This window comes from Rhinolophus sinicus, chromosome 5 (genome assembly GCF_057876585.1).
Source record: "Rhinolophus sinicus isolate RSI-liver-muscle chromosome 5, RSI-T2T, whole genome shotgun sequence".
Taxonomy (NCBI): Eukaryota; Metazoa; Chordata; class Mammalia; order Chiroptera; family Rhinolophidae; genus Rhinolophus; species Rhinolophus sinicus.
In genome coordinates, this window is record NC_142505.1 from 90,140,420 (window position 1) to 90,151,173 (window position 10,754).

Genomic DNA, 10,754 nt, shown 5'->3' on the forward strand with positions numbered 1-10,754 from the left:
GAATTGGGTGAGATGTTTTCATAGACCAGGTCTGGGAATGGCAAAGACTACTTTTTACCAAGTGTACCCCCAACTGTGTGCCCTAGAAGAAAAGGAAATGGAGTCTGGTAAGCACCTGCCTTTTTGTCAAGTCTAATTGCTCATAGTTTTGATTTACTTAAGAAAGACTGAGCATCTGTTCTATACTTAGGTTTGTATTCTATTCTATACAATTGTATTCTATACAATTTATACTGGCTTATGCTTTTCAAAGAAAATATACCCACAGCCAGACAGTGCACAAAATTTAAAATCTCTTCCTTCTCAAAAAGGCAAGAATATACAATTGGATAGTCATATATTTACATATGAGTATGTACATGTAAGTATAGGTATAAATAATTAAATCTGGCCATTATTAAAACACTGCATGACTCACATCTTATTCAAAACTGGCTAAAAATCTTTTACATGCTCAAAAGTAGACAAAAAAAACAAAAAACCCAAAATCCTACTCAAATGTGTCAAAATACTTGAAGTACCCTGTATTGCTTCTCATTTGATATTACTAGAAATAAAATCAAATTTTATGTTTCTAGATAAATTTTTAAATCTTAAAAAAAAAAAAAAAAAAGGGCAAGATAAAACCCTCTAGAGGAAAATGAAAATTCTCCCATGAAGCTAAAAGTGTGTTACATGGGGTATGTCCATACCATAAGTGTATATTTTAGATAAGTGACATGGAATTGGTTTCAGGAAAAAGGGATTTGTAGATAAACTTTCCCTGTTTCCTTTTCAAATGACTTGTATAATATGAGGGTGACATTTTAAAGCAACCACCACATGGCAGACTCTGGGACTTTTCCACCATCACAGAATGGATAGAGATGAAAATCAAGTCTAAAGCAAAAATTTACATTTATATATGACTTGTTTCTAACTTCCACTGACCTGAAGTTCAGCTGCCAAAGAATAAAGAAAACAGAAATCTAGAAATAAGCCTATGACAACATTTGGAAAATTGACCCATTTTAATTTTTTAAAAACAAAAAACATAACAAAACATCAAATTATTTTTACCATCTACAATTCAGTTCTACCCAAACATTCAAAGACCAGAGTCCCCTGCTCAGAAGCAGGGAATGAAAATGCCACACACAAAGGCGAATGCTGAAGGTCAAAGTTCCAGCTGAAGGTCACAAGTCTTCCATTCAAACACACTCCAATGCTTTCCGTTTCACAGTTGGTGAAAGTGTTTTACAGGAAGTTCTTTAAAATAATTTCATCCCAGACACCAGGTTTCTTCAATGATACACAGCTCCACGACACGTTTCCATCCGACTGATAGAATTAAAAAATAGCTTCTACTTGAGTTTTCTTTTGGTAGCACAGCATTTACTTTTGTGAAACCATCAGCCAGATCCCTTTGTTAATCAATGAGGAAAGGAGAGGTAAGAGACCTGGGCTGTGCTCAGTCTGCCAGTTTCCACTTGTCTTTCTGAGGGTGTGACTTCAGATGTGTTAAATCACACTCATGCCACTACAATGATTAGTACTAGTAATCTTTTTCCAGATGGTAAAAAGGAAAATATCCAATGGACATAAAAATGGTCAAAAGATTTTTACTACAGGTCAATTCCCCCCACCCCCAGAAATACAAAATGAACATATAATTGGGATGGTCACTCTGGTTGGACATTCCAAATCACCCCACTGCTTGTTCCGCACAGAAGTTAAAGGGAACAGGCATTAAGTTTTATTAGTAATGTTATAGTAGTAACCAGACGTGTTCGTGGCAGCTTATTTGAGGTCCATCAATCAAAGCATGGGTGTCATTCTCTGGCTGCCCATATCTGAACACATTTAGCTACCACGGAAACTACAAAGGGAGGAAAAATATATTTATTCCAAGATTCATTTACTGGGATTTTTAAGCGCCCTGTCTTCCGTAGAGCCCGAGAGTGATGACAATGTGCTAGGGGCTGCTGTGTTTCCCGGCATGAGCTCCCATCCTTTGAGGGTCCTGAGAAGGATAGTGGATTGGTCCTGGAGCCCTCATGAAAGGAGGTGGTGGTCCCATTGGGTGGAACATGTGTGGCCCAAAACCTACAGATAGATGGGAGAGGACAAATCTGTTAGGCCTGCAGTTCCCCTGATCTTTCAAACCTCTGAATTTCGCTAAGGTCAAAACCATCTATACCTAAAACAAATGACAAGGGGCTTCAAAAACTGTCAGTTCACAAGACTTGCTTAGGAATGTCTCTTTATGTTACTTCATTGGTTGGAGAAATCGTTCCTCTCAGTCCAGGTTAAAACTCCACAGGACTCAAGGTATCTGCCAGTATGTCATCTGAGCCCCTGCTATTTCTCAAACACGCCAATGCTACCAGGCAGAATTCAGTCAGGATTTGGGAGGTGAGGCAGCAATCAGGCTGGTGGGAAACCCTGTCATCATCAACTGCAGTGCTTTCTATTAGAACGGAGGGTATTCCGAAACCAGGACCTTCTTCAGAGTATCGGAACTCTGCCACAGGAGAACTGGCAGCATGCGATTTACTGACACTGTTCACACTGTTACTGACATTTTCTAGAGGAGAACTATACAAAGTGCTGGTCCTCGCACTGTTTAGACCCGGCCACCAATGAGATAAAGACCTTGGGCCAAATGTAACTAATTATACAACCAAGCGCACTGCTTAGTTCATCTGACAATTTTTTGTAACAAGACTTTCTTAATGAATTTCCATTCTGGCACAAGCTCCTTTTGTTGTTGCAGACAAGTAACAATGCTCTGTGAAATGACACATGTCCACAGCATACACTTGAAGCAGTGGTGCTCTAGAGCATCAGGATTAGGTTAGAACAGGGAACAAACTGGGGATAGGTCACTGCAATCCAGTAACTCCCGTTCTGATTTTACGTATACTCAGATCTTCAGAACACTTGCGACTTTCCTCTCCTCAGCAGGCCAGGAGAAAAATGAAATATCAGGAATCCTAACAAATCCGAATTACCTGGAGACTTCTATGGGGCAAACTCAAAGGATCAAGACTATTAGACATGATGGTGAGGTGTAAAGACAGGGCTTTCACATGGATTTTTCCAGACTAAGTCAGACTTATTTACCAAGAAGGAAGATGAGTTACCTGGGGGTGGGGGCGGGGCAATACCAGGAGGTGGCGGCAGGGCAATGTTCACCATAGCGGGAGGACCACTGGGCGGTAGGTTGAAGTAGTTGGCAGAGGCCTCCTCTTCTGCTGCAGGAGGAGGAGGAAGAGCTGCAGAAAACAGCCAACAGTTAGAGGGGAAAACAATTGTGCAACGTTGCTTCCACCGCCTTTAAATCCTGGGGGTTCCTGCTGGGAGAACAGAGCTACAACAGAGCCAGAGACCTGGGTCTCTTCTAACATCGGAGGAACATTGGGGCAGCTGAGCATCTGAAGCTAGCTAGCTACTGAGTAGGCAGAAACTCTGCACTCACCTCCTGGCAGTCCTGGAACGGGCTCTAGCTTGATCCCAGAGTCTGTGGTTCCATCCTTCTCTTTTTCTTTTCCTCTGGCTGCTTGGGACCTGGGAGACACAGACACACACACCTTCTCTCACACCTCTGCTTCTGTTTCCTAGTCATATGGAGTTCCTTCAATCCTTGCCTCAGCTTCAGCAAACACTCTTTCCATAAATGCCACAGTGCAGAGTGGATAAGAGCAAAGCTTTAGAAGCCAGGAAGACCTGGGTTCAAAATTTGCTAGAATCGTTCTAAGGACTAGAAGAGACAACCTATCTGTGCCAAGCACAGCGCCTAGTTAGCACACAGGAAGCACTCCGTAAGGGGTGCTGCTGCTATTCACGTCTCCTGGTTCCAAGTTGGAAATATGTTCCCCTTTGAACTTTCAGGGCATTTCCCTGTATCTCTCTTACACAATCATCACTTTCAAACCTAAATCAGGTGCTCTTCTCCACTGGGCAACCAGCTTCTAGAGGACAGAATCTGGATCTAATTCATTTGTAAACTCTCAAATCCACTGATCAGGCCCTGGCATTATAATGGTCATGAAAAACATGAACTTTCTTCAAAGGAGATTACTACACCAAAACCCTGAATAAATTCCAAAGCAGGATGCTCCCAACATCCACAGGAATGATTGTCAGAGAATAAAAAAGGTCCTATTGATTTAAATCTATTCACCAAAGCCTTACTAGTCCCGAGATGCTACAACAGTTTCTTGAAAACCTCAATAAAGGTATTTCAGAATAGTCTAACTCTCACCTTCCCCATTTCACGTTGAGTCTACGGCCATTGACAATCAACTTATTAAAGGACTTCTCCGCAGCCACTTCTGCAGCCTGCCTTGTGGCAAACTGGATGAAAGCACACTGTTGTCTCTGTACAACGGTGATCGTCCGGATTTCTCCAAACTGATAGAAATGATTTCTGAAGGGAATACCAGCAGAGAAAAACAAAAGTTAATAACACAGAGACACTCCTAGGAGATCAAAAGTGGATTATGAACTCTTCCACTGACTCACCACAAAATTATCTGCCTAACTATCTGCAGGTGGTTCCCCCCGATACTTTACTCTACTGTGGGTGCTGCTTATTGAGAGGTAAAGAAAAATGAGCAAATAAAAGTTACTAAACATCTGAGTTTTCTTCTGTGGAGGAAAAGGGGCCGCACTAGGTTCCTTAAGACCCCTAAACCCTAGATAAGGGTTTAGCAAACTACAGCCCCATGGACGATAAGCCAAGAACATTTTTAAAAAAAATTTAAAGGTTAAAGAAAGAGGAGAAGTAATAAGACAGGAAAAGTCTGCCAACCCCTGGGGATTGTCTAATTCACTTAGACAGGGTTTAATGGAGACAGGCTAACAAGGGCAGGTTATAAAATTATAGGAGTTTCTTCTCCACTTTAATTTCTTTGGAAGAGGTAATTCCCACTATTTGCCCAGATGGCTCATCTAGCTGAGCAAAATACAAGCCAAGAATCACACAAATTTACCAAATGCCAATCTCTTTAAGCCTACAATTTAAACCACAAGAGTTTTATAATTGCAAAGCTCGCCCTCCCCTACATAATTAATCATACTTGGATGTGTGCCCTATTTTAAAAACTCTAATTGGCTGTTAGGCCAAATAGAATCTCATGTAATTATTACCCTATGCAAGAATGGAATAAGCACTGTTGATGAACACTGCCACTCTGGCATCATAAAGGACAATTTCATAAAAATTCTAGTCAGCATGACACTTACTGACTATGGAGCGACTAAAGAAAAATGTACTTTGTACAGGATTACCATGCTTGCCTGTGTTTTTGCCAAAAAAAAACACACACACAAAAAAGTGTATTATTCCAGGGCCGTTAAAAGCAAAAAGAGCTCATCGAAGGTTTATATCCACAAACCTTAGATCTGTCTCAGTAATGGTGTCACCCAGACCACCAACATATAAAGTGGTGATGGTCTTATCCTCTGGCGGGTCCAGACGAGGCATTGTTGAAGCCCGCTTTAGCAGCTTATCTGCCACAGGGTCATTGATTCCATAGTATCGGTCTTTAATGTTCTGATCAGCAAGGGGGTCATCTGGATCTGTAGGCTTCTCATGTCTATGGTTCAAGAAAGAACGCATAAAGGTGAGACACAGGAAACACACTTACAGGTATCACCCAACAGGAGCTACGAAAGTCCCAAATATGTGCCCTAAAATGCTGTTCAAACTAAAACTTTGGCCATACCGAAACATAATTATCAAAACAGAGCTAGCATCAACTGATTTATTGTATTACGCAAGGACTGCCAGCCTCCTAAAAGCCATTTAAACATCCATTCAGGGTGGCAGAGTTTCCTTACACAGAAATGCTTTGGGCACGATCCACCTCAAAACAAAAGGTAACCGAAACATAGTTATCCCTCTCTAGGTCAATGGCTCTTAACATATCTGAGGCACGCATTCCACTGAGAGTCTGATTAAAGCTATGGACCCAGCCCTAGAAAAACGAATAGGTAGTTCTTTTTGGCAGAGGTGGGGTAACCAACTCCAAGTTAAGAACTCCTAATCCAGATGCCTGGCAGTCTTGACCAAAACATACTCACATACCCTTTAAACACCTGGCCTTAGTTTATACACTGAGATTCAAGCCAGCTATACCATGACAGTGAAGACATACGTCTCAAGTAAAAACTTTTAGGGTCAGTATCTGCATTATACGGCACAGCAATTTAGCTTCCCACGGCTCAGATGTTAAGTAAAAGTTCTGTTATATATAAAAACAACCGAGCTCTTCTAAATTTAAGTCTTAAGACATGAGCTATACCACACTAGCTGTATAAATTTATAGATTTTAAAGCAGAAATAGTTTAAGCTAGAACCTCCTACTTCTTAGATGACTCATCATCTGAAAGCAAATACTGAAAATGCACTTCAGCTCTTGCCTGTATGGACATTCTTCTCCTCTCTTACATTCTCCTTTCACCCAGAAGGAGCAAATGTGAGGTCGATTCCTTCTGTAGTAGGGTGTGGTCCGGGCCAGTTTGAGCAGCATGTCACTGGTGGATGTGGCTTTCCCCAGCATGCCAACTGGCCGTGTCCCGTCAGAGTTAGAAATCTACACAGGGATGACAAATTCCAAAGACAAATTATATACATTGCGTCAATCCACTAGGATTCTTTTATCAAATATAAGACTACAACAAGAACGTGGCAGCATACCTCCCTCTCCATATTCTGTGTGTAGTACTCTTTGTTGACATCTGACTTTGGCATGTCATCCTTAAAAGACAACCCTGCATCACGAACCTGGATGGGGAGGCCTGGTACAAAGGAAAACAGGAAAAAGTCCTCAGGTATATTTAAAAATATTCATAGTCAATATGCACATGCAACACAGTGCCACTCTTTCCTTCTCCACTTTCTTATCTGGTACCAGAGGATTTACTATATTTTTATTCAAACTCTTTAGTACCATCAGGCAAACACTGCTACACAGCATTCTAAGAAATTGTCCAAATTCCAGAACTGTCACCAATTTGGTTGAAACAAATGTTTTAGAAAATCTTCTAGATGAACAAACTTTGGTTATAGTCAGATTTGGCCTATACATGAATAATGTATCTAGCTTTTACTGCAACACCATTTATTTAATATAAACATAAAATATGGTTAATTTTTAGGCCAGTCCTCCATAGTCTTTGGGTAGTCAGTCACTCATACGAGGGTCACTGTATTCCGGAACTAGAACACCTCCTTCACCAACATATAAATCATATGTGACCAGGACTCTGATTAGCAGAATAACTTTCTGAACCTAACATATATAAACTCCTATTTCCCTTTTATTTTATTGTATAGTAAATGCTTGTTGAAAAAGTATTTTTCTCATAAACAAAAAGTCACCTGCAGTTAAAAAAAAAAAAAATCATCACTCCAAAAGCAGTTACTGTGAAACAGTGGCAGTATATTAGTCCTAACAACCCCGTTAAGACAAAAACCTAAAACACAATTAGCCTCTGAGCTTCTTGGTAGGGACTGTGGGAGAAAGTTTTGGATCTAGAAAGAAGGCCAAGGCCAAGAAGTTACCTATCATAAGAACAATGCCTTTACCTCACCTTGGCTACATGGATGTACATGAGGGTGGTTTAGGCCAGTTCTGATTAATTTCCAACTTTTCCTACTGCTGTTCAGGAGAACTCTAGAATGGCCTAGTATGGCTCTTCTCTTATTAAGAAAAGCAGACCACAGCAGACATTGCAAAGCGGGTCAGAACGAGAGGTAGGGTGAGACATGGGAGACAAAAAAATTGGTTTGTTGTTTAGGGCACCTGTACCTGCATACTTTCAGCTCTATTGGACAGGGCAAACGTACCATACTCTAGATCTAAGAGGCAGGTCTGACAGACATTCTTCAATTTACTGCAGGTTTGGCACACTTCGGTCTTCTTGAAACGCATGCGGACCCCAGGGCACCAGCGAAACACTGTGAATGGCCTGGCACAGATCTTTAACACAAAATAAGAGCGACAGAGTGTGAATGGTCCTACCCTGGACAATCAATCCAGGAGACTTAATGACAATGGGGGATTCGAAGAAAGGATCTCCAAATGTAGGGTACAGAAGAGACCGTAGCAATCAGCTAGTCTAAATGCCATCTGCTATTTCAATATTTACAACACCCTGCCTCAGCAGTAAAAAATTCACACAGTAATGAAATACTCAAAAAGTCAAAGTCCTCTCCACCCCAGAGGTAACCAGCATTAATAACCTGATCCTTCATCTTTTTTGGGGGGGAGTGGGGAGTGTCATATACTCCTTGGAGAATCTTATGACAACTATGACCTTCCTCCTCTCATGTGCAGTCATACAGCACTTTGTACACAATCTCAGGGGCTTCAAAGCCCATCCACAGACACTAGGTTAAGGACACTTACAGCAAAGGGCTCATTTTCTTACCTTGCACACTAAATAGTTAACAGCCAATGAGTATATAAATGATATATGAAAGCTGTGTAGCATTGACTTTTACTGGAGGACCTCAAAGCTCCAGCAAGGTGAAGGCTAATTTGGTAGAGAAAAGAAAAATAAAATTAAATCATTACTCTTTAACAGACATACTTACTTTGCATTCCTTCCCATATTTTTCTTTGGTCTGAAATAGAAAAATAATAGAAAAGTAAGAACTAAGAGTTCCAGAAAGAAAAAGATCAGATGTCTGTTCCTTCCCTAAATACAACCCAAGAAACGTGTCTGGAGATCCATGGCACCCTAAAAGGGGTTGAAGGGAACTTTTTTTTCGGGGTGGGGGGGATTGTATTTTCTAACCACCTACTATTCTATAATCTCTTAAGAATCTTATGGATCTAACAGGTAAATAAGTGTCTTCCACAGCCACAACTCTTAGGTTCACTTTTGTCTCCCAAATTCTCTCCTAAGAACTAAAATACCTAAGTTTCCACAGTCCCCAAATCAGAACGGATGTGGCCATAGCCAGCCCATTTTACGAAGTTCAGTCAGAAGGTAACTACCATAGACTCATCCTGTGCTGATATCTGTATATAGTAAATGTTCCCTTCCCATAAACGGTTCAAACATCTTGAACATATCAACATACTAATACCTCTGAGATTGATCACAATTAATACAATCTTAATTACTGAATGTTAATTGCCACTAATTTTACCTTTTATAAGGATGGGGGTACCTTACATTAAATAGGCGACAAAGTGCAGTGGCCAAAAGGCATTTGATTAGGAGTCAGAAAAACTAGTTTCTAGTCCTGGTTCTCTGCCCAAGTTGCTGAGGTCCCTGAAGTGAGACTATCTGAATTTAAATCTCAGATCCACTCCTGACTTACTATATGAAAAGACAAACTCTCAGCCTCTGGTTAATAGATCTACCTTCTAGGTAAATGCTCCACAAATCTTAGCTACCGTGTTTCCTAGCCAGACCACCAGCTCTAATGTGTCTTTTGGAGCAAAAATTAATGGAAGACCCAGTCTTATTTTAATATAACATAAGACCAGGTACATAATATAATGTAATAAATATAACATAATATAATACCAGGCATAATATAATACCAGGTCTTATATTAATTTTTGCTCCAAAAGATGCATTAGAGCTGATGGTCCCACTAGATCTTATTTTCGGGGAAACATGGTATTATGACTCCTACATCACAGGACTGTCGCTGAGTTCCAAAGTGAGACAATAAGTATGACAGTCCTTTGCAAATTCTCCTAGGCTTTGGGTTAGTAAAGGGGCATCATTACTTCTGCTTGGCTACGAGAAGCACTTCAAAGACAGCGTGCAAGTAACAACCATCACATTGACAGAATATGAGTAACTCCCGTTTCACACGCGACCACTCACCATTCGGATATACGGGTTTTCTCCAAGACACGTCTGGCACAGAATGGGGAAGTCCTGGTGAAAATGGGAAATCTGGTTGAGGGCCAAGCTCCGAAGACCCTGCCATCTCAGCCACTTTAGTGGGTACGGAGGGGAGAGTCCGGGAGCGAGGGTGGCGAATAAAGCAGGGCAGGAACCCGAGGTCCAGCACCCGCCGGGTCGCGGGGGTGGGGTGGGGGCGGCGGGAGAAAAGACCAGCAAGAAGAGGGCAGGGATGGAAAGGGGGCTGGCCCCGAACCCGGGCTAAGCCCCCTCCCTCCAAGCCCACAGGAGGGCCGCCCTCCAGCCTCCGGCTCCGGCCGAGCTAGGCCGCAGCGCCGGCTCCTCCCCGGAATTCCCTCGGCCGCGCCGCAGCCACAGCTGTGCCCGCCCGCAGCAGGCCCGGCTTCGCCGCCTCCTTCCGTCCTCCTCCTGCAGGGACACTCACCGCATCCTCCCAGTTCTGCCTGTTGTAGGTGTTGGAACCCAGCGAAGTCGCCATGTTAAGAGCGTCCGGCGGCAGAGGTAGCTTCCGAATTGGGGGAGCGGACCGCCACAGTCCCGTCAGGCCCCGGGGCGGCTTCCGGTCGGCTACGTCTTATCCACGCGCCGTGTGTCGTGACGTCGCGCGATTGGATTTTCTTAGTTTAACCATTGGAATCTTGGTACATTATATCCTGTTGCTTCCTTGGAGTTGGTCCCTGCTTGGGATGAAGCGCTCCAAGGACAACTGATTTATTTAAAAATGGAGTGAAAGAATACGGAAACAAGTCATGAATGAGGGGCTGGGATTAAAACTGCGTCAGCTCGCACTGAGCGTTTATTATGTCAAACGCTGGGCGAATGTCTCGCCCTGCCAGTGTCTTTTTTTAATTCTCACAGTAACTCGTCTGTAG

At 42.3% G+C, this 10,754-nt stretch overlaps 1 protein-coding gene across 3 annotated transcripts; it reads right to left on the reverse strand.

Moving 5' to 3' along the window:
- Nucleotides 1–991: 991 nt before the first annotated feature.
- On the reverse strand, nucleotides 992–10,754 carry RBM22 (RNA binding motif protein 22). Of its 3 annotated transcripts, none has more exons than XM_074313787.2 (11): nucleotides 10,307–10,754; nucleotides 9,841–9,894; nucleotides 8,422–8,617; nucleotides 7,838–7,970; nucleotides 6,686–6,786; nucleotides 6,409–6,581; nucleotides 5,382–5,582; nucleotides 4,247–4,411; nucleotides 3,461–3,549; nucleotides 3,126–3,257; nucleotides 992–2,085 (listed from the first exon to the last, which is right to left on the reverse strand). In XM_074313787.2, the coding sequence occupies exons 3-11, from the start codon at nucleotides 8,482–8,484 to the stop codon at nucleotides 1,955–1,957; spliced, it is 1,188 nt and encodes a 395-aa protein (XP_074169888.2). In that variant the 5' UTR covers nucleotides 8,485–8,617; nucleotides 9,841–9,894; nucleotides 10,307–10,754; the 3' UTR covers nucleotides 992–1,954. The 3 variants fall into 3 exon arrangements, with proteins under 3 accessions (XP_074169888.2, XP_019589977.2, XP_019589976.1); XM_019734418.3 differs by having other exon boundaries at nucleotides 8,422–8,526; nucleotides 10,307–10,753; XM_019734417.3 differs by having other exon boundaries at nucleotides 8,588–8,617; nucleotides 10,307–10,740.